Genomic DNA, 24,704 nt, shown 5'->3' with positions numbered 1-24,704 from the left:
TGTATCTTCAAGTGTTTGTGCTCACCCGTACGTATGTACATACATACAGATAGATAAGTGAAAAGTGCAAATAGAAGGTAAAAGGCAAAAGGCAATAGCAAAACGTGAGACGTTGCCACCGCTCACCAGACTGTGCCGCTATCTCTTCAATGGCTGGAAGGATAAAAACAACTTTTCAACAGCACCATGAACTATTCATGAATGCATTTTAAATGCATTGGTTTGGAAAAAATATTTCAAAAGATTTCAATATCAGCAGCCAACCACATTCCAACACAGATTCAAGAGCCAGACAAACAGTCAGACAGTCGGCAAAATTGTTAATTAACCACAAAAATAAAAATTATCCAAAAATGTTGACAATTATTTGATTTTTGTCACATTGAGGTGGGTGTGCGTGTGTGTGTGTGTATTGGCAATTGCTGGGCGGAAGTTTGGCACAAAAATTGATTTATTCCATAAACTTTAAGGCTAGATTTTTGTATTGAATTTGAATGCAAAATGGAAATCAACTCGATTCCATTTAAGGTTTAACTGCAGCATTAATCTTCAAAGCGTAAATTCATCAAAAAAGTAGCTGACCAAAAATGCCAATACAAAGATATTTATACATACATATGTAAAATGTATATAATATATGTGTTTTGAAAAAAGAGATCACCACGAAAAAATTCATTCGAAAAATGTTCCATAACATTTTATGTGTGCGGATCGTTAAAAGCCGTAAACAAAGCGAATTGAAATATTGCAAAAATGCCAAAGCCAATGGAGAGACATTTATTACACTTGGCCAAAAATCAGCAGAGTGAGAAAGAGGTAGCTCGATAGAGAGAAAGAGAGAGAGATAAAAAGCCAAACAAGAAACAGGAAACTTGTTTTTTTTTATTGCATTCGATTTTTAAGAGACTTTTGCTATGAGATTTTTTTTTTTTTGGAGATGGATCAAATTAGAAATTTAAACATTTAAAGTCAAGTTCTTAAAGAACTTTTACCACACACACACACAGAGAGAGAGAGAGGGAAAGAAGACTAAGTTTATTCAAGCGTAAAACATTCACCCAGCAGTAACTTGAACTTATCTCATCAATTAAGTTTCAGTTCATTCTTAATGTTCAATTTAATTGCTCGCTGTTCTAGTCTCAATCCTCTCTCTCTCTCTCTCTCTCTCTCTCTGTATCTTTCTCTGTCTCTGCATTACAGCGGGTGATCAATTAAACTGTAAGCCAAACATTTCTAATTGATTTAATGCTGGTAAAAGTAATTACAAGTGCGTTTTTAAGTGTTCAAGCAACGTTTTGGTCCATTCTCCGGTAGATTGTTTGGTTCCCAAGTCCTAAAAAAGGCTAAAAGAAAACCCCTTTGTAGTGAGAGGGGGAGAGGGAACATTGGTCTTTGGCATTTATTATGATGAATATGTGTACTTGGGAATACAAGTTTTACCTAACCGTTTGTATCACAGTCTGTCTGTCTATAGGTTTTTTTTTGTATTTTATGTCCGGTCTGTCTACTCAATTTTATTCACATTAAAGTTGTTGTTTTTACAAGCTTTTTTATTTTATGTCTTTCATGGATACACCTCCCCCGTCTCTGAGTCCCTCAGACATAGCATGACGCACTTTTTTCATGGCATTGGCTAGCATTATCATTACAACATGGCCCCGGAACCCATGGAACGTATAGATCTCTCAACGATTTGCCGCATTTTAAGTTTTTTTCTTCTCTTCTTTTTTTTTATATTTGTGCTAATTAGTTTCAATTAAAATTAACGACGCCTGTGCGTTTTGTGCCCATCGATTTCACACGCATTTGAAGTAAGAAACAAGAAACAAATGAAAAAAGTCAGACAGATACAACGGTGGCAAGGTAATGAGGAGGGCAGAAGGCTCGGCAATGGGGGCAAAAGAAAAACAAAATCTTGCCTTTGTATTGTATAATATTATGGCAATGGCTTAGCAGCTACTTTCTTAATGTTTGCGTTAATTTTGTGTTTCTTTTTATTTGGTTTTTTTTCAGCCCCCCTTTTTTACACTTTTGACCTCAATAGAAAAAGGCAATTTGCGTGCGGCGAGCTCGTGTATTGGTTTCTGTTTAGTTTCCTATGCTTCTGTGAAGTGATGTCATTGATTGGCAATCTCATAGATACCAGAACTAGAACTGAATATACATATAAACATAAACATATCTGCAGCAAATACTTACGTTCATGTTTGGTTTTCGGTTTTCGTTTTTTTTTTTTTTGCCCTCTTAGTTTTCATTCAGTTAAACAACAAGAACTAAAAATTCTTTTTCCTAGAATTTTCAGTTGTAGTAGATAATAAACATAGCCACAAGTGACATTTTTATGATGGTTTCTACACAACATTGTATCATTTTTTTTCCTTTCGTTACCTCCACCTTCCACCCTGCTCCCCCCGCACGTTATCCATTTGCCTTGCCCCCCATTCCATCTCTTTGTAAATATTTAATTTTCATTCATGTCAAAAACACAGTCAGAATGGTGTGTTTGTGTGTGTGGACAAGAAGGCGGAGAAGGGTGTTCGAGGGGGTTTGGTTTAGTTGAGGTTGTGGGTTGAGTTGAGTCAAAAAGCTGATGATGATGAGGTTCTGTCTTAGCTCAGCTCACTTTTGAACCTGTTTTTGTATATTTTTTTTTTGCTGTGAGGTGAGGTCGCATCTCTTATGTATATCGTCCAACATTTTGTCGTCGTCTTTGTCCGTCCGTCTCCACATTTTAATTAGAAACATGCTAAAAGTGGTCGCAATTAAGCGTCTTTCAGTTGAACCAGAAGAGCCTTGTCCGTAAGGAAGTTGTCAACTGTTTGTTGCTTCCGCTTGGACATGGACATGCGACACTTAGATGGACGGCGGGGGGTTGGTGTTGGGACGACTGGTAACTGGCAACTGGGGGGGAAATGTTGTCGATAATGCTCGGTGAATGCATTTTGATAAGACTGACTGAAGTGACTGGCTTCTGGAGATAAGATAAAGTTCACATAAACTAGTAAAAGTACAAGTCAAGTCGAGTTCAGTTTGAGATGAGTTGAAATGGGTTGAGTTAAGTTGAGTTGTAAAAGCAATTAAATATTTAGTATAGGCTGCTCATGAGAGGGGTACATACATACATGTAGATGCGCGCCCCAGTCTAAGAAAATGAAACCATAAAATGTGTGAAATGTGCCTCAGACAGGTAGTAGATACATTTGTATCTCACGCTTTGTACCTGCCTTGCATACAGATAGATACATGTGTGTGTGTGTGTTTGTAGCTATTTTTAAACATTTACAAGTAAATTCATCAAACAAACAAAACCTAAAGAACTTGAAGACAGCAATTGAGATGCATTTTATGTGCTCTCTTCTCTTCTCTGAGTGTGTGTGTGTGTGTGTGTATCCGTTTGTTATATGGACTATGGCGATACAATTTTCCAGTCTTTTTTTGTTGTTTTTGTTTTTAGGCCGTTTGACTTTGGTCCTTTTGGGCTTATGCAATGTCTGCCCTAACTGCCAACTGCTAACTGATGATGATGATGCAGCAACAGCAACAGCCATCCAAAGTCAGAGTCAAAGCCAAGTTTGCCGACTTACTTACCAACAGTTTTTCTTGTCTTTTTCCATGGTTGTGTTCTTCTTGTGATGTTGCTGCTGTTGCTTCATCTTCGTCTCTCTCTCGTTCTCTCTCTCTTCATTGTTTGTCCATGCCTTTTGTGCCGCGTAATCGTTGTTTTCCAATGAACACACAGGTATTCGAGTGTTTTGTCTGCATAAGTGTGTATCTCTGCGTTTGTGTGTGTGTGTTTGGTTTGAGATACAAACGTCGCCGGATTCTTTCGTTGGTTTTTTTTTTGATTCATGGATGCCAGTTGCTGCTTACGTTTGGTTTTTTGGTTAGATTGTTATGTTCACGGAAAAAAGGTAAAGGTTAATGCCTAGTGAAGTGTGCACAGCATCGAAATAGAAGGGGGCAAACTCACACACACACACATTCATAACTAACTAGTTGGCATTTCCGCTCTAAGTGGCGTTAGTTATGGACATCAGAGAGTAGATTACCAGAGAATAAGATGGGTATTATCCATATAATGTATACGCCAAATAGGCGATTTAAGTAGCGCTTTATTTGCTTATTGCTCGGGCATTTCTTACCTTTTTTCCTTTCTTCCATCATTCAACTCTTCCTCCTCCCTTCCTCTTCTTTCTCTCTTCTCCTTTGTATTCAAATTGAAGTTCTATGAATTTCTCAGACAGGTAAAGTTAACATAAGCTGGAAATACTTAACACATTAGCTAAATACCCTTTCCTCTTAAAAGTTAATTGTGCTAAGGGATAGTGCCTTTTATTGGTATTTGATTCTTAATTTGTTTATGCAAATTCTTACGTTAGGCATTATTCAAATTCATTTTGGGATGTATTGGTCTGGATATTCTCCTATTTTCTAGGTGGCTTTTAGGTTTGAATAGTATAAATGCTTAAAGTTGGTTTAAGATTCTCACACATTAAACTTCATTTTGAGTATTCTACATTGACTTTGTTTGCTTTGCTCCTAAAAGTAACTCCTTCTGGGTGAATTTAGAACAATTCCGTTTCTGAAAGGGTTAAATAATATACAATTAAAATATTAAATTAAACAATTTCTTTTACATTATGTTTTTACTAATTTTTCTCACAGTGCTTACATTTATGTTTTCAATTTATTTTCTTGTACTATTTTGTGTATTATCTTTTGCTAACACAAATAGAAGTAGCACCTCCTCCTCCACCTTCGCCTCGCACTATCGTTTAGTTGACTCTTTTGTCTGGCTGTGTGTGTTGGTTTTTTTCTTTTCTTTTATTAAATGTTTTCGTTATCATACAAGACAAATGCTTTTGTCATATTTTCATTGCACAATGGCAGCGACGGCGCTGCCACCGCATAAATCAATTATTTGCACCTAAGTCCCATAAATCACTTTATGACGAGCAACAGCAGCAACCACAGCAGCAACAACAACAACATAAATGACCAACATTAAAATGGTCAGCAAAAAAAAAGAAACAAAAGAATACGTTTTACACATAAAAGAAATGAGCCAAAGTCGAGCAAATTTCTGGCTTTGGCTTTTTTAATTTTGTTATTTTTTTTTGTTTTTGGCTCTTTTGCGTTTTTTTAAATAAATGCCATGAAAGCCAGGCTATTATAGCGTTGGCGGTGTCTTGTTATCATAAAGAAATATACAAAAAAAAAACTAAATATATGTCTGTACATGCACACAGTCAGACATACAAATGTACCTACATGGCAAACAGAGTGACCAACAATAAAAAATGGGTACAAAAAAAACACCTAAAGCTTTTTACAGCCTCGTTTTGCAAAAAAAAAGACCACAACAACAACAAGACACACCTTTTTGGATAAATTACACATCCATTCTATGAAATAGACAAAAAAAAAAGTCTGTTTTATCTCCGAAAAGAAAATTATCGTTAACGACAGATATATATTTATGATATAATATAAAATGATATAACTTTTTAAAAACTAACATTGATTTTTTATATTTTATAACTTGAACTTTGAGAAAAGGTTATTGGTAATACTTGAAGGAGCCACAATGCTGCCAATACAGCCAAAGGAGAAGCCTTACTCATACCAAATAGATATCAATCAACGTTTAGTTGTTGATTACCTGTAATTGGTTTTAGCCTCATTGCTTTTATCATGACCTACCCAAACTAAAATTCTATTAACCATTAAAGTGTTTATTTGTCTTGTTAAGTTGAAAAATTACGAACTGCAAGAATTTTGTCTGTGGAGTTAAAAATTTTCTTAACTATTCTTAGAAAAAGTTTTCTATTTTGTATTATTGAAGATTTGAAGGATTTTTTAACAATATCAAACTATTTCAATTGCAGTGGTTTTTAATTGCAGACTCATTATGTAGTCGGAAATAGAAGATTTCTTATTGAAAGGTTTGAAATTGATTCAAAGCTAAATAGAATAAAGATAGGAAGTTGGTTAAGCAAACTTTTGATATAAAATATATCAATATGGTTAAGATATTTATCTTTCAGATGGATCTTACATAAATGATACACTAAATGGGGGTGTTAATGGAACAGTTGTTGTACATGCTAGAGAGCACCCTGTATATACACTGACATGTGCGTGTGTGTGTGTGTGTATGAATGCGTGCGAATCAGTGTATTGAAGTGACTGGATTCAGTCTGGTCTGGTTTTTTTGGCTTGCTCATTGATTACACTACGCGTTTGGCTTATACTCGCACATACTAAATCCCCATGCCGCATCCCACACCCCCTGGCCGACACTTTCCTCCCCCTTGTCCAGTTGTATTTACTTTTGTTGTTGTACATTTATACGGTTTATTGACTTTGGTCTTTTTTTGCCAGTTTCTTTTTTTTTTTTTGCACACTAAGCCAAAATCCAAATAATAAAAGAGAAGTAAATGCAAACAGAAGAAGAAAACAAACTCTTTAAATATATATACATAAGTATATGAGGAGAGGGTGGAAATAGCAAGAAGATGCCAGAATTTGAAACCGGACTTAAAGCGAATAAATATAACCAGAGCCAGATTAACTTTTCCTAAAGAACAATGATACCAAAGAGTTTAGATAATCTTAAGAAAACAAAACTTGATATTCCAAAGAATTTGCCGCTTGAACTGGCATAAAATGAATTGAAGTAACTCTAAGTGACTCTAACTAATTTGTTCATTATATTTACTCTTACCATTGCAGGTGTGTATACTTATTCATAATGGCAAACAATCTTTTTTTATCTATTGACAACAACGCAAGCAAACACATAAACATACCCACACATGTATGTTTGTCTAGGTATCTATCTATAATATAAGGAGAGATATGGCGACTCCGAGTGGTAAGTTGGTCAGATAACGAACACTGAAATGTGCACTCAACTAGACAGCTTGGCGGTTTTTGGCCAAAAAAAATGTAAAACAAGCAAAGAAACAGAAACACAGAAAAAAAATTAAAATATATGCCATAATATAATGTGTAAATAATTGTGTGTGTGTGTGTGTAGGTGTAGGCGGTTGGTTGGCAGCAACCTTAACAAAAGATCATCAATCATTTAACAACAAATGCGACGAGGCGCTCAACGCCAACACCAATACCAACAACGTCGGACCCCAAAACAACCAAAACCTAAACTCTAACTAAATCTGTTGGAAAAATTCAAAGTAATATGGTCTAACTATGTATTTGCACTGACGACTATTGTATGCTCTACATGCCACTTAAGAGCTGAGAGATTAAAGTGATTGGAAACCCTCTGGGGCGCCTTTAAGCCAATATACCTCTTTGATAAATAGGGTAAGAAAAAGAGTCTCTCCCCTCTGCCCACGCAATCATCAGCAAACGAAACAAAAGAAGGTGCAGGTGAGTGAGTGAGAGAAGGAGGTATTCGAATTACCAAATATGAATATAAATGCGCGTAACAAAATAAATATGAGCACATCCAGAGCTTAACCTCTCCTCCTCTATATATGTACATACAAACATATGTATGTATATAGTCTACCTAGAACAGTAGGAAAATGTAATATAACTTGCCGCGTCGCGTGTTTGTCAACCGGGGGCGGAGATGCAGAGACTGAACGACAGAGAGACAGACCGACCAACCGCCATTCACTTTTCATTATTAATATTTTTCGTTAAAATTATGCTAATCCGTTGAAATATGATTATGCCAAATGACAACAGCTTGAAAAGACGAATATGCTAGAACATGGCAAGGCAACGACTATATGGATATCCTGTAGCTACATGCAAACTCAACAAGACCTTCGAAGAGACCCAACCCCATCTAAGGACAGAAACATTGACCAACTTTTCTTACAGACCTTTTGAACTTTCAGATTTAAGTATACAGGGTATATAAATTATAAAGATACTCTATGGTAGCTAAAAGCGTAACGTGGGCGTGGCCGCACCACATCACACACACCACAACACACACACATGAATATCTGCAGGTGTGTGCGTGTGCTACACACTCTCTTTCTCTCTCTATCTCTATCTCCCTCTTTCTAGTTGTAAGGTGGTTCTGGTTACGTTCCTTTTCTGCATAATTTGATTGCCTTTCGCAGCTAATTTCGTTACTGCTCCCATTTACATATAATTAAATACATGACAAAAAATTTTCTCATATTTAATCATTTTCCATTGTCGGTCGGGGGCTCGTTGGGTCGGTCGGTGGTGGTCGGAGGGAAACTTTTTCAATTAAAGCCAGAGAAAGAGAGCCAAACAAATACAAATACCGCCCGACCTTCAAAACAAACAAATTTTCAAATGAAATTGCAGACGGAAAAAGTAATTTAATTAGCTTAACCAAAAATAAAAGCGAAATGCAAAGTGAATCGGCATAGTAGAACCCAAAAAAAAAAAAAAAAAAAAAAAAAATTATATAAAATAAAACCGGAGAAATAATTTCTGTAAAATGAAATGAAATCATTTCCTGCGCCAGCCTGAAAAAGGGTTACAAGGCGTTGCGTCAACGTTCTAGCCAACTTGTCGCGTGTTTGCCTTGGAAAAGTTTTTCCTTACTTTTACGTTTGCTTCCTTATACAATTTTTTTTTATTATTTTGGCCAGTCGGTGCCAGTCGCCAAAAAGTTTTTTTTTTTTACTTTTTTTGAGGCGCCAAACAAAAGCGAAACTAGCACTAAAAGGAAGTTGGCCCGTTGCAAATGTTAAGGCCCAAGACGTTTGCCTAAAAGCTATGCAAATTGGTATTGGTCCGAGCACGATTCAGATCCCGAGTCGAGCCGTAGCCGGGCCCGGCCAAGTGTTGACTTCCGCCATTGTACAAAAAGGAGAGAGAGGGAGAGAATGAATTTTTTAAACGTTTTGCGGAAATGGAAATATCTAGTAGTAAAGGCAAACAATTCCAATGGATATGGAAATATATATACATAGAATGAGTAGGCTGTGAATTTTATAGCAAAGATATTCCACAAAGTTTGTGCCCCCTTATCATGGCACTTTCAGTCTATAGCTCGTGATTGGAAGACATCATAGCAATGATCTATTAAGAATAAAATTTTGAAAAACAAACAACAAACTCGGTTTCCTTCCTCGCAGTGACACTTGCCGCAAAATTACTTTTGGCATTAACAATATGTTGCGTCGGTTGGTTGGGATTGCAACTGTTTGCCATCGTCCAGCCAATGGTAGCATCGGTTCTCATCACATCCGCTTCTATGCCGAAAACTATGGAACACGAGTGCGTTTCACAAGAGTCCGAAGCAGTCGACCACTGGAGACTAGCCGGCGACCAAGGCGAACAGCCGATGAGTCTGTGCAGCCGGCAAGACGACAAACCTGTCCCACGGTGAGACCTGGCGAGAAACAGGGCAACGATTCAAAGGAACTAAAACAAGGAGGAGACACTGTCCACGAAATCTATCATAGACGTTTGGGTGTGGTGCTTGAACCACGTCCCATTAACCCACCACGCAATTCAATGAGCTCAGCTGCGGGAGGCTTTGGTTTCTCTGTGTCCGAGGGATCCGGATCAATAACATCAACAGGGGGAGGCTCTTCCGGTGGCGGATCACCAGCTGGACCATCCGGTGGAGAGCCCCCGGAGGGAGGACCGCCAGGAGGTAAAGGCCCTGGCAGTGGAGAAGGTCCTGGTAAGGGGAAGAATACAACAGATAAGCAGACGAAAACTCCCATTACATCACCAAATGGAGGATCTGTAGATAAACAACGTAGTAATGAGCCATCCCAGAAGACAGGAAAAGGACAATCGGAGAAGCCAACTGCTCCATCGACAACACCAATCCCTAGAGCTCCGACAACAGTGCCCAATCAAGCACCTAAACCAGTGTTAATCATTCCATTGACACCTTCCACTGCAGCGAAACCTAGTCCAGGAGCACCAAGTAAACCTCCAGCACAACAACCTAGTCCGAAACAATCGAATCCTTTGTTACCAACACCTCCAGCTGCGCCCGCTAATCAGACTCCTCCAGGACCATCAGGACCCACATCTCAACCGCCTAGTCAAGCACCTCCTGTACCGCCACGTTCAGGACCATCACCCACACAGCCACCACAAAAACCACCTCCAAAAGGCCCAGTGAAACCCCCAACTCAAACTACTCAAATCACCCGACGTCCTGGCGGCGGGAAAGGCACCGGCAAAGGTGGCGGAGTCGTCAACGGCGGCGGCGGGTCTAAAGTCGGCAATGGTAGTCATAAGCCACGCACCATCACTCTTATGCCCGGGGATGGCATTGGGCCTGAAATTTCGCTTGCCGTGCTTGAAATCCTTGAAGCGGCTAAGGTCCCACTGATCTTTGAGCCAGTGGATGTGACGCCCGTTATGGATAGCAATGGACGGGCGTCAGTGCCCAAGCAGGTGATTGAAAGCATGCAGCGGACCAAAGTTGGCCTCAAGGGTCCCTTAATGACGCCGGTGGGGACAGGTTTTCGTTCCCTGAATCTAACTCTGCGTCAACTCTTCAATCTCTATGCAAATGTAAGACCCTGCCGCTCCCTACCCGGCGTAGAGACTGTCTACGGGGATGTCGATGTGGTGACCATACGTGAGAACACGGAAGGCGAATACTCGGGCATTGAGCACACTCTGGTCAATGGTGTCGTGCAGAGCATTAAGCTAATCACACGTGCCGCCTCACTCAGAGTCGCCGAATACTGTTTCTCCTATGCCCTAGCCATGAAGCGCAAGAAAATCACAGCCGTTCACGAGAAGTCATCGATGCGTATGTCCGATGGACTCTTCATCAATTGTGTCCGCGAAGTGGCCAACAAGTACAAGCCGCAAATGGAGTCTCTGGGCATTACCTACGAGGAGGTCACTCTAAACACCGTCTGCCTGAAGATTGTCAATAATCCAAAACGCTTCGATGTTCTCGTTCTACCCAATCTCTATGGTGACATTATCTCTGATACTTGCGCCGGTTTAGTTGGTGGCCTGGGTCTAACGCCATCGGGTAACATTGGCACTTCTGGTGCCATCTTCGAATCTGTCCATGGCACCGCTCCAAATATTGCTGGCAAAGATCTGGCAAATCCCACAGCTTTGCTTCTGTCCACTGTAATGATGTTGCACTATATACAATTCCATAGCTATGCCGATTTAATTGAACAAGCCGTTATAAAGACCATCAAAGAGGACAATGTGCGCACAATGGATTTGGGTGGCAAGGCCAAATGCTCCGAGTTTACCAAGGCTGTTATAAAGAATATAAAATGACATCAATCCCTCCCTGCCCCTTCCACCCAGTTTATGTTCTTCCAATCGTATACGAATCTAAATTTTAAATGATTTAAAAAAAAAACACAAAACTATATTTCTGTTGCAAATTCATTTTCCTTCCCCCTTTTTTTATTTGATAAATATACATACTATAAATTCTTTCAATTCAAAAACTGGTCACACTTGTTTCTGGCCAGATCTGAGAGAAAAGAAAAGAAAAAAAATATTAAATAAACCGCCACCGGCAGCCAAAGTCAAAGTAAAACAGGAGAAACAGAAAACTCCAACACCAAACAAAACCAAACTCAAACCCCAATGCCCAAACCCAAACCGAATTCCTGACCAGGCTAGCAGCAACCAAGTAAGCAAGCAAAACAAGCAGCACCAGCAGCAGCCAGCCAGTCTAACCAGTGCCAAAGTCAAAGTCAGAGTCAGAGTCACTCAGTCTCTGTTAGTTCGACCGACACCGAAATCGAGAGCCAAGTGCAAGTCATCAACCGCACATGCACATGGTGTTTGTGGCCCTTCTCTGGCCACCAGCTCTACCTGCCCCCCGCCACCGTCGCCATAACTCGCTCTCTCTCTCTCTCTCTCTCCCTCTCTTTCTCTGTGGTTCCATTCCGTTTCCAAGTTACGTTGCATTTTTACATGCATGTTCAGTTCTCGGACCACACTCCAAAAAAAAAAAAGGAAAAAAACAACTCTCCCAACCAACAACTCTGAGACTTTGTGAGAGTTGCGTCTAAAAAGGCACCGACGTCCCAAAAACTCTAAGCAAACCAAACTCTACTAGCCAACAAGAACAAGAATAGGGCCCTCTTTCGGGCCGTTCAGTGCGTTCAGTAGAGCGTGCAACAGAAACAAAAAAAAAAAAACAAGGAAGAAAACGCCATAGAAACCAGCCAAAGAGCAGTCGAGCTATATAAAAATTAAAAAGAAGAAAACAAATTTAATTTTCTCTCTATATCTGTGTGTGTTTGTGAGCATTTCAAAGAATTTATATAAACAAAAACAAAAAAAGGGACAGCCAAAGAACCCGGGAACCTCGGGAGAATCGTAAGATAAACCTCGTTCCTTTTTTTTTTGTATGTATGTGAAACAAAAGTCAAGAATTTTTCGTTATTCTGTGGCTGCAGCGCAAAACGCATAATGATGATGATGATGATGATTATGATGATGATTATGATGATGATGGTAACCGGTTTTCAGTTTCAGTTTTTAATGCAACTTTAACTCGAAGGTGGTGCGGTTTGGGGGGGGGGGGGTTGCAGTCAGGTTACTTGTGGATTAGGGACAGGAACTTGCAAGTAGATCAGCCGCAATGCGGCCTAGTTGTCGCTTCCATTCATAAACCTTCAATTGCCTTCTCCTCGTCCTTCTGCTGGTTCAGTTGTACTGCAACTCCTACTCTGTGCTGGCCTAAACAAATCCATCCATCTCATTTCAATTGGCCAACACGCAAAGGCCATGCTTGCTCCCAGCGAAATTACTGCTCTTGCACAATGTATGTATGGATTCGTAGAGTAGGGGAAGTTGGTGGCTTCCAAATAGACAAAAGAAGGCGGCGCCCATAATTACCCAGGCCAGGCCAGGGCCTTTGCTCATTAGAATGCTAATTTGTAAATGCAATTCGAATGATGATGGCTGGCGAGCTGTGAACATTTGTGCCGCCTCCTCACATAATTGCTTCAACGAATTCGGTTATTTCCCCCACTTTGCTGCTTTTCTCTCTGTTTTAGTTCTCGGGAAATTGAGAAAAAATATAAAAAAAATGTTCCAGCGTGATGATAAGGTCATTGAAATTAACCAGAATTATCTATTCCTATATTAAATGGACATGCAACATATGCTTTTGTTTGAACGGGCCACACTACTTGGAATTTTGAAACAAAAACTGATGTCATCGTATTATGGAAAAGGGCTAAATGTTAATAGAAATTTTTAAATTGAAGTTTTACTCTTCAAAATACTTAAGAATTGCAATTCATAAAAGAAAACTTGGACTTTCGAGCACTGTACAGCTAGTCCAAAGTATTATTTCGCTTTATTTAGTTATGATTCTCAACTTGTTGAAGCCAAGCCTCTTCTGTCGTTACAGCACAAAACTGAATTTTGTAATACTAAATGTAATACTAATCTTTAATGGAGCGGATTAGTGTGTGTAACCTACTAATAGATTGAAGTTGACTTTGTTTGGCTTAGTTTTCCATTAGGCCAGTCTAATCATTATTCATCTGGCCCGAAAACCCTCTTCCTCTTACAAATCTTACAAATGGCAAGACAAGTGTTGTGGATATGGCCATGATGGTTACATAAATAGGTAACCCTGTAAATCGCTTAAATCGAAGCAACTTGAAAGCTGATTTTCATGCTCATACACAAATTTTCACGCCCAGGTCGTTCGTTTTGCCACCACTGACTGCTGGCTGGCTGGCTCTTACCCTTCTCTGACAAGGGTTAAAGCAGGCACTTTTGCAAAGATTTACGACCGCTGTCAATAGTGCTTTGCATGACAAACCCTTTGCAACATACAACATACAAACAAACCGTACACATCCATCCAACCCCATTCATTCGGGCCAGAAACCCAACCATTCAAATCGTTTCAATGGTCGCAACACAGAAAAAGCATTTTCAAATTTAAATCTATTTGTCACTTGCAAAACTTTTGCCTACCTTTAGACCAGAAACTTTTTTTTGTCCCCGGTTTTCCCCTCACAATCAAAACACACTCGGACCGACCATTCGGTAAAAGTTTGGAACATGTAGATTTTCATACCAACTACAGCAGCAACAACAACAACAACAGCAGTAAATACTTGATGAAAAAGGAAGAAAAAAGAAAGCCTCAAAAGGAAACGCACCGAACAGAAGAAGGAGAACAACAACAACAACAAAAAATTGTAATGTAAAGTGACAGTTACAAATTTGGTGAAATAAAATTCGGGACGAGCAAACAAAAACAGCATAACAAAAACAAAAACCCTTAAAAAAAAAAAAAACGTGAAACATTTTATAAGAATGGAGAGGCCGAGTGAAACAGTGTTTCATTCAAATGAGTTGAATGGCTACTTAGTAGGCCTTGCCTGTCCACCCCTGACATTTGCTTGGATTCTTGGTCACTCCGCACCGCGCCCCACCCCGGCCAACAAAACCCCCACAACGGAGCACTTCAAACGCTATTTACAATATCACAATCGCAATCGCCATAATGCTTCCCATTTCAAACCTTCTGCCCACTTCGTCCTCCGCCAACCTCCACTGTCGGTCATCAAAAATCCCAAACTAAGCCAGAGGCTATAATTTATAAATGAATGAACGCGCTTTCTATACCCTTTGCAAAATGATAAGCAATCCTTAACATCTAGATCGCCAAGTGTTTAGTTGGTAAATAGTAAAATAGAAGACAGATGGATTATAGAAGTATGTACTTACCTCTAATATAAATGATCCTTCCTTATGTTGTGGTTTGTTTGATGTGATTTTGAGAAGAAAGAGTATCTGGAAAAAGTGTGTGGCGGAGCTGCTGCTTTCAGCTAAAGGAAACAACATGATTTGCATTTATTTGCCTAGCTCCTGTTTGCAATTGTTATTCTCACACTGAGTGGAAGATTGAGGAGGAGTGGAATGGCATAGAGTCGATTGCTTTGGGTGAAGGAAAAAAGAGAGATGGGATGGGGTTGGGGTTGAAGTTGGTTAGAAAGAGAGTTGTACATTATGTTATTGTTTTTTTTTTTTTTGTTGTTCTTCGGTTTTTGTTTTTCTTTTTCTGCTCAACCTCACTTATTCCCTTTTTCTTTTGGTCTGATGATAAAAATAATCCCATTTATTGTTTAATGCTTAATAAATAAAGCAATTTTTATTTATTTGCAAGCATTTTGTGCTCCTTTCCCTACCTTCCCCCCTACACCCCCTTCCCACCAAATTCCTATCATTTTGCTTCAATTGCGTTTTGTATATTTTATTGATTTCTTTTCTGTTTTTTTTTATTTTTATGCTTTTGAAGAGGTTGTTGGTGTTTGTTGTTGGTGTTTGTTGTTATCGTAAGTAAAATATCATCAATTGTTTATTATTTTGATAATGCGTTTAGTTGTATTTTATTGTTTGTACTTGGGCTAGGTTTTCTATGTAGATTGGCATTTGGGAGAGGCATTTTTTTCTTTCGTATATGGGTCGAAGAGAGTTTGTAGCCCTATACATTTTGCGTGCACTGTTCAAGTTACCGATACCGTTTGTTCTTCTTGACGTAACCTTTCAACAAATCGTCGCTAAATCATGACGTAAATACATTGGAAAATGGGAAATGCCTTCTCACTACTTTGCCTTGGAAAAATCATTAAAGCAACTGGATCAGTTGGCCATAAATTGTGATGTGAAGTAATAATACGTTTGATTGTTCTTTTTTAAGATCTACAAATATTACTTTTTGGTTACCCGGCCACGTGTAAAAACGAAGAAAAAATACTTGGGTCAGTCATAATATAAAATATACTTACTGTGTATATATATACATATGTTCCATATATCCTGCCTTTCTGGCTGATTTGCCCAATTGTGCCAGCGAGAACATAAAAGAAAACAAGAATTGATTGCATTTTTCACGCTCAACGCCTGCATGAGCATAAGCATGAGCAGCACCATGGAGTTTGAGGTGATTCTGGGGGGATCTGCCTTCCTTCAAGTGCACGCGACCCAGTTATGCCACATGAGGCGCGTTTGACTGCACCCTACATTCTACATACGTACAACGTGCTACCCAAGTGCTTGGCCAAAAATTCGTGCTCGAAAAAAAAAGGAAGAAAAGAGCGATGAAAATGAAAATACAACGGCCTCCCCCTCCAACTTTTGCATAATGCGCTTGCAACAACCCCCCACACATGTTGCCCGCTCTCCATCCTCTTTCGGACCATACATAATAGATTTCAATGTGAGCCGGCCTGGCTCGGCCGAATCAGGCAGCCAAAAACACACATAGAGTGAAGCTTTAGGTATATGTTGACCTTAGCCATACACAATGAGAATGCCCAGGAAGAGGAACAGGAACGAGGAGGAATGAAGAACAGGAGCAAAAGTTCATTGCCTTGCCCATATAATAGAGAAGAAGTGGTTCGGTGGGGGTAGGGAGAGGAGGAGAGCGAGGTGGGTTGGCAAACGGAAACGGGAACAATGCCGTTACCGGGTCTAGTTAAAATTTTATGCTGTTTATTAATTTTCCAGCAAAAGCGGACTTGCTTCTATATAAATTTCGGGACATGTTTGCACGACTTTGTATATATTTATATATATGTATATATAGAGAAAAAGAGAGAGAGAGGTATTGTATATATCTGTGTGAGGCAGGTGCGGCCAAGTCCATTGGCCTGGCTCAGCAGCACTTGGTTTGGTTGGTTGGCTATCATCGTTGTTGTTCTTGTTGGCATTTTTGCTGTCGTCTCATTTCAAATTTACAAGTTTTAATTGAAAAACCACTAAGCAGGATTTGTGCTGATATATTGTTGCGGCAACTACGGGCAAGTAGTAATAGTTGGCCCCATCCACCCTACTTCCATTGCCCCCTGTCACCCCCTTCAGCATCAACAAGTGCTCTGCATTCGTCCAGTGTACCATGACTTGAGTTAAGCGAGAGAGAGGGAGAGAGAGAGTTTTTTCGTGTCACGTAACGTCAGTTCTTTGCTTAATTACCGGAACTTGCTGCTCCGATACTCGCCAGGACAGGTAACAACCAACAATTAGTGTCTCGGCCACACCCCCAAAGTACATAGTAAAACTGGCATCCCCTTACCGCTCTCCACACTCCTCACCCACACCCCTTTTTCTGCAAACAACAACTAGAACAATAAAATAGTGAACCGTAAGCCGATTGCAGGTTTTCTTGGTTTGGCTCAATTTCCCCGCCCACTAACACCACCGAACCCCCACCCACCCACGAAAACAAACAACTTGCATGTCTCTTGTTTTGTGGGCTGTACTCTTGTTGGCTTAAGTGTTTTGACTTGCCAGCATTTACAACTTTATTTAAGCCCTGGCTAAAGCTTTGTTGGTAATTTGGCCAACATTTCAACGAAATCGATTCAGGAAACATGAGAAATTGATGCACTAATTAATCGATTTAAACAATTTGGTGGAGCTATTTACGAGTCCAGAGAAATCTAAAGATATGTGAATAGAAGGCTTAAGGCATTAATTTGAGAATTTCAAAGGTTTTTAGTACAAACAACTAACTGTAAAGTTATTCACTTTTTAATGTTTGGTAAGAATTTCCTTAAAACATTTCAAAGGTATTTTCATTACACCAATTATTTGATTTATCGATTATTATATCCTCCTCCATTATTCCATTGTCCTTGTTACTTTAGTATGAAATTTGGCCCAAAGGGTAATATTTTAATCATAATATACAAATGCTTGAGATACATATGTATAGTGCACACAAGGAGAAGATCTTACTGAATTACTTATATGTACATACACATATTTATAGCACATGCTACCCCTTTAGCTTTATGGGCAATTTCAATTATTCTCACTCGACATTTAATTGCATTAATTAAAGCAACACGAAAATGTTGAACATTTATTACATTCTATACGTACTGATACAGATATACAAGTGTGTGTATGTATATGCATTTCCCTGACAGGAACTGAACCGAAGTGAACTGAGAACTGTGTGAGAACTTGGGACTGCAATTTCATGTCCTTATCAGTAATTCTTTCCATTTTACCCTCTTGTGCGGGGATTTCCGGCATTAATTGAATGCAGCAAAGTAGCATCATCCAAAAGGCAAGATTGTAGAGAGTAGCGAGTAGTAGGGAGGGTAGGGGGCATGGTGCCTGTTGCCAACTGTCAATGCCAATTAGCAGCGACAACTGTTCACAGCAAAGTTCCTCCCCACTTAACTCCCCTCATTGGATCCGTTTGTTTCCCTGACGACCATTGGCACTTTTAACTCTCACTCCCTCTTCGGTTTGTCAATTATCATTTATTGATTGAATATTTCAAATATTTTTAGATACAACCAGCAACAAAATCATCTGATTGATGTATTCATTCCTATTCTTGGCCTTTCATTGTTTATTATTATTTGTTTATGCAGATTTCTTTTCGGATTTTTTTGTTTCGTTTTATTTTGATTGCCAGGGCCCTCGATGGACGTTTCAATTGTTTGAATTACTAACGATGAATTTTATAATCGCTTTCAATTTAAGGCTATAGAAGACGAAATATATTAATTTTTTGTTTTTGCTTGCCTCTGGCGTATTTATTTCATTCGATTGGCCCTGTAGAAGCTCTGGCATATACGCATAAATATATGCACACACATCCATGCATAAGTATATGTATTTATATACATACATACATACATATATCTTATTTTGTGGACCAATGCCACGTGTCTGCCGCTCGACTGCTGTCTGTCGTTTGATAAATAATTTATTAAACAAAAAGCATGCTCAATGGCAACAATGACACTTTAGGCCAGGAGTAGCAGCATCTCAACCCCCACCCCCATCAGGCCTTACAATCATCAGACATCAGACCAGTACCTACATTTACCTTTCCCCCTACACACACTTTACTTCACTTCAGTCCAACACTTCAGGACACTTTACCTGATACGCCCAGACGTACTTATTACATTGTATTTACTCGTATGTACGCACACTCACACACACAGACAAGTGTCTCATTGTTCTAAAGGTATAAAAGGAATACAACAATAAGTTTGGATATTCAATTTCATGTGCTATACTCCATAGATACCCTGCAAATGCGAGAAATACCAAACAAATTATTTATTCTAATGGGTATTATGTTTGCTTCTATTTAGACACTATTTTGTAAGTCCAATATAAGCCATGAAAGAAGAAGGAAGAAAGTCTTCTAAAGCCTCGAATATACCTCTTAAACTTGCCCTACAGGGTACAAACAGAAAAAACGAGAGCAGGAGCAGGAGAAGAATGTGAAAAAATGAAATACTGAAGCAATAATAAGGAAAGCATATAAATAAATGATGAATTCCGACACACACATACTCACACATGTCAAAGGCCAATGAGGTTGGATGGCTGTAAGCCCGCAAAATGTTTAATGAAATTGTCAATCTGCCACGCCTACAAAACTAAAAATATACCTACATATATGTACATATATAGACATGTGTACGCAATCTGATGTTGACCAAAGTGACAGATTTTCAAGCCTGTGTTTTGTGTTGTGTTCATAAAGTTTTAAATTACATAAAAATTGAAAAGATTTTGATAATGCTGATGAAGATGATAACGATAATAATGATGATCAAGTTTATGTGTGTATATATGTATGTATGTGTAGCTACAATTTATAATTCTAGCCCTGAGCTGGCTGTCTCACTTGTGCTTATTGCAATTAAATACACATAATTCCCAACTAATGACATGCCCAGGCAAATTCAAACAGAGCCGCGCTTATCTCGGCCACGTTAAGCTGGCAACATAATTTAGCTCAAAAGACACGCAAACACACACACACACACACTGAGAGAACGAACCAGACAGAGAGAGAGAGAGAGATAGAAACTGATGCCGGCAAGTGTTGGCCGCTTCCGTTTCCGGCTGCTGCTGCTGCTTCTGCTGATATCGGTTAAATCCCTGCACTAAATAACTGTCAGACAGTCTGTAGTCTCATCCTAGTCCCGGCTCCATCCCCCCCCACTCCCATTTCTTTCTCCCTTCCGCCAACTCATCCTTAGACAATTTATCCCCAACCAAAAAAAAAAAAAATTTATATATTTTTGGGAAACGAAAAAAAATCCAAGCAAAACTTTGACAATTTCTATGAACTGACACAAAATGGCCGTCTCTTATTAGGAACAGTCGAATGGCCGACAAAACTTGCAAAAGTTTTTGCATTTTGCAAGCACCAAACAAGAAACATTGACTACCAATGTCCCACCCCCCCGTTTCGCCCTTTCCCATCCGCCCTGGCCCCCACACTCTTCCCATATCCATTACCATTGCCACCCACTCTCACTCTCAGTTTGGCAGCTCCAATTCCTTTTCCCCCACCCTGCCGGAATTGTTGTGCCACATTTTACATAACTCTGTGCGCAATAAAAATTAATTTGCTGCCCATTTGGAAGTGCTTAATTTGTAAACGAGACCATTGGGGTCGGTTGGAATCGCTTCAAATTGTTGGCTAAGGGTTATGGCAAGCGGAGAGGGGAACGAGGTTTGGGTTTTTGGCTTTGGTTCAGTCTCTTCTCTTCTCTCTTTTTGTGTATTATTATTGCTTTCGTTGTTGTTGTTTTTGGCCTCAACATATTTTGTTGTACACGACTCTCGTACGGAAGGGCTATGATAACTTTGAGATGAAGAAAGTGGAAACAATAATCCTCAATTGCAGCAGGTTAATCTATTAGAAAATTAATAACTTTTTCATACTAAGGAATCAGAATAAAACGAAATGTTTGGCCGAAGATTATTTGGCATATCGAAAGTATCTTCTGTTATATAGGAGGAGTTTGAAGTCTAAGTCTGAAAGATACCAAACAATTGGAACTGTTGGACCTTATAGTCTAGGCGAATTTTATAAACTCTTAAGTCTTGACTTGTCAGTTGAATTATAAGAGAGATGCGTGATGATACTTTATCCGACTAGAGATTGGATTTACTTACGACCCCTAAAGGGCATACAAAACTCGTTGAATATTTGTTGGATTTTCCTTGTAAATGTACCAGTGATTTTTATCGTTGTCCAAAAGCGACAACTCAACCATCCCAGTGGCAAAGAGCCACTGAATTCACAAATACACAAACAGAGAGAGAGTGAGAGAGAGAGACAGAACACAGAACAGAGGCAACTTTTATGGCAAAAACGCAAATGGCGATGAATGTTTGCAATAAAACAAAAGTTAAACAACATCTCGTTTGTTGTTCTTGTTGGTTTGTTGTTACTGTTGTTGTTGTTCTGCTTGACCCCGAAACGCGTTGATTTCCTGATGTCGATGTTGTTACCGTTCTGCTGCTGCTCCCTACACTGCTCCTCCCCTTTTCAGTTCTCCGGTCCTCCAGTTGTTGCTGTTAATTATGTCGTTGACTGTACAAATTTATTGTTCTTCTGGGTTCAGTTCTGGCCTGTCTGCATTTAAGAGCTGCTCCTGTCTTCTTCTTCTTCTTCTTCATTCTGCCACTGCCAGTGACACTTTCGAGCAATTACCGAAAACTGGGACCACTTGACGCCCATAGTACATACGGACATACATACATATGGAAACAAGAAGACACACAGCGGGTGATGATGATGATGATATGAATGAAATGCCAAGTCAAGTATCCATTTCCTCGTTGCAAAAAACGTAGCTTGATTTTGATTAATAATTGTCGAAAATTGTATGCAACTCTTCTCTATTCTTGACTTTGACCTCTGTGACGGGCAGACTGTCCGTATGTCTGTGTGTCTGTCTTTCTATTAGAGCATCCGCAGTGACAAACATATTCTGCCCGTCTGTGTGTGGGTAGGTGTAGGGTGAGTGGTTAGGTGGGTGGTTGTGAGGTTGTGTGGGTGCCCATTGCCACCCCCCTCTACCCATCCCTCAAAAACACAAAAATTATTTCAAGGGAGAGGCTTTACAAAACGCTTGACAAATGTCAAGTAAAACGCGTCAACTGTACAACATGGGCGAGACAGCCCAAGGGTGACATCGCGGCTAAGAGGGGGGATGTCTGTCTGTACCCTTCCCCTTGCTTTCTTTCTCTTCCTGTCTGTCAGCCAATGTGGGAGGGTAACATTACGTAAATCTAGACTCGGTAAAATGTCTCTGTCTCTGATTCTCTTCCTCTCTGTGCATTTAATGCATACAAATTGGTCTGATTTAAAAAAAAAAGAGGAGGAAGAAGAAGAAAATGTTGAACAAATTTGCTGAGGCACTGCCACAGATTAAACAACAAGTCGGAACCATAAGAAACAAGCTTGTGCATCAACATAAGTACCTACATACATACATATGTAGACATACGTATGTACATAAGAATAATAATGCGTCCAAAGTGCCTTACTCAATGTCCCTGACTGTCTGTCTATCTCTCTCCCTCTCTGTGTATTATGACAGGATGAGATATATATGAAAGTCATGCCAGTAGATCATACTGGGTAGGAGAATGCATCTCCACTTGAAAAAATTTTCGTTTGAGAATTCAAAAATCACTTAAATGTTTATGTGACATAAATGTTTATAGATTTTTGCTCAAATTAAATTCGTATAAAAATAAAAAAACAACAACAAACCAAACAACAAAACACTCTTATTGAGTTCTTGGGAAAGAAATTTTCATTTCTTTTTTTCTTCATTTAAAGCAAAAAAGAAAAACAAAATTTTCGGTTTTTTTGGCCTGTCAAACTCATTCACCCCGAAAAGTTTTCCAATAACCATTGGCTCCATTTGGTGTGTAATGTTTGTGTGTCTGCGTTTGTGTGTGTGTGTGGGTGGGAAGGGGAGGAACCATCAGTAAGTGGCTATCAGTGTTGCTTGCACTCTTCGGACTCACCACCCAACTCCGCCCATCACTTCATGGAAGCATTTATTATACGAGCGAGCGTTATTTTTTTTAAAGTATTTTTCAAGAACTTTTTCATTTTTTTCTCTCTTCATTTGCCAACACCCAACCCCTTGCTATTCACTCCTCTTGACTGCATGTCAACGCATTGCTAACGAATTGTGTCAGCGACCATGTGGCCCGTGGCTCGTGCACCGTGTCCCGTGGCCCTACGATGTTGGGTCGGTTGACAAACTGCAAATGCGTGGCAGGCATCCAACCATCAACCAACCCCTAGCCCATCCAACCAACCACTTGCCTTGACTCACGACGACGATGCGTTATTTGTCTTTCGACACGGTGCATCATCATCATCATCATCAGCAGCAGAAGCAGCAGCAGCAGCATCAACTGAACCAACTCTCATCCCGAGCATCATCATATTTTATTCAAGGCAAAGTGTCATGTGCACATGAACTCCGACGCCACACTTATTCAGTCAGAAGAAGAGAAGAAGAAGTTACCATTTCCACTTGGCCAAAGCTTCGAATGCTTGAACTCTGTGTCCTCATCCCTCCACCCACTCAGCCATCCTCTGTGCCCTTTGCCATGGTTAACTTCATTTTTGAGGCTTTTAACGGTTGTCATTGGCCAGCCAGTGAGGCTTATCAGTTTGGGTCCAGCTGTTGCCTGGAATGGTTTTTAATTGCCGCCAGCTAGTCGACGAATGTTTCTCACTCAATAAACTTTAACCCAAAAATAGAAGTTGGCCTCGTCTTGAACTTTGACACACAAGCAAACAAACAAATTGACTGCAGCGAGAGCCAGAGAATAGAAACAGAAACAGGAACAGCGCCAGCCAAAATGATGCTCGATGATGCACTCTCAGATCTTTCAATGTTACCAACAAGAACAACAACATTAAAATGCACAATGCACCTAAATCTAAACAAATCCATTTCAATCAGTCGAACACACACACACACAATGGGATCTCCGGGATGTCAGTCAGTCCATAGGCAGCGCATCAAACAGATCACTGGCACCAGACAGCAGTCAGAGCATAAAATAAATACACTGAGAGAAAACAAGAAAATAGCGACACTATCCAAAAAATGATACTCCATTAGGAATCGCCCTATCAATTCTATTTTGAACTTTGAATTGAACTATGAACAAAATGGGATTCAAATGAAAATCCCATAAAATTGAATAAAATTATTTAAGGCTTTTTCTTTCTGTGTGTAAGAAAAGTGCGTGCATCGTTTTAGAGTTTTTTGTTTTTTTTTTACCCCTCGGCCTTTTTCCCATTTCTTATTGTTGTTGTTGGTGTTCGTTTTTGTTTAGCTTGTTGTTGCCACATAATTAAATCTTAATTCAAACAAAATGCGCTAAACATTTCAAGGCATTTTATGACCGTCTGATGGAATACACACGCGAGCCAACAAAATGATAAAGAAGATGAACTGACTTGACTTGAACGATATTTATATAAATGTTTGTAGGGGGATATAGAAAATAGATGCACTTGAATTAAGGGAAAGAGAATGGCAACACATATTGAATTTTAACAAATCTTTCATTTATTGTTTTCTTTTATTTTGCAGGTAAGCGTAAGAAGTTTGACTAGTATTATGAAATAGCAAGTAAGTAAGTACCTATGTGCATTTTGAGATTCACTTTTATCGAAACGATGGGGTGGAGAAGGGGAGTGGCGGAGGCGCTGGGCCAGTTTAGATTGCAAGGCACGTAAAATGTCAGCGAGCAGCCAACGACCAGGCAACGGCAAATAAGTGCAAGTGCTGCACAATGTACCCCATAGCCCATTCTAGATGTCTCCTGTCCCAATGCCCCAACGAAGAAAATCACAACAATTGCAAACGACATCTTCAAACAGCAATGAGGACAGATAGATAGAGAGAGAGAGAGAGAAAGACAGGACA

General features: G+C 39.5%; 2 protein-coding genes across 2 annotated transcripts in view; both read left to right on the top strand.

Moving 5' to 3' along the window:
• Nucleotides 1–24,704, top strand: part of dally (division abnormally delayed protein) — an 83,471-nt gene that overhangs the window by 4,563 nt on the left and 54,204 nt on the right. The gene's annotated exons all lie outside the window — the stretch shown is intronic.
• LOC137578949 (uncharacterized) lies at nt 8,998–11,420 on the top strand. The gene has a single exon (XM_068292583.1). It carries the CDS (start codon nt 9,139–9,141, stop codon nt 11,242–11,244), a length of 2,106 nt encoding a protein of 701 aa, XP_068148684.1. The 5' UTR covers nt 8,998–9,138; the 3' UTR covers nt 11,245–11,420.

The sequence above is a fragment of the Drosophila tropicalis genome, unplaced genomic scaffold (assembly GCF_018151085.1).
Source record: "Drosophila tropicalis isolate 14030-0801.00 unplaced genomic scaffold, ASM1815108v1 contig_694, whole genome shotgun sequence".
Lineage (NCBI taxonomy): Eukaryota > Metazoa > Arthropoda > Insecta > Diptera > Drosophilidae > Drosophila > Drosophila tropicalis.
This window is presented reverse-complemented; position numbering and strand designations above follow the sequence as displayed.

Coding starts and splice junctions, on each gene's coding strand:
- LOC137578949 (XM_068292583.1), top strand. CDS start 9,139: ATGTTGCGTCGGTTGGTTGGGATTGCAACTGTTTGCCATCGTCCAGCC.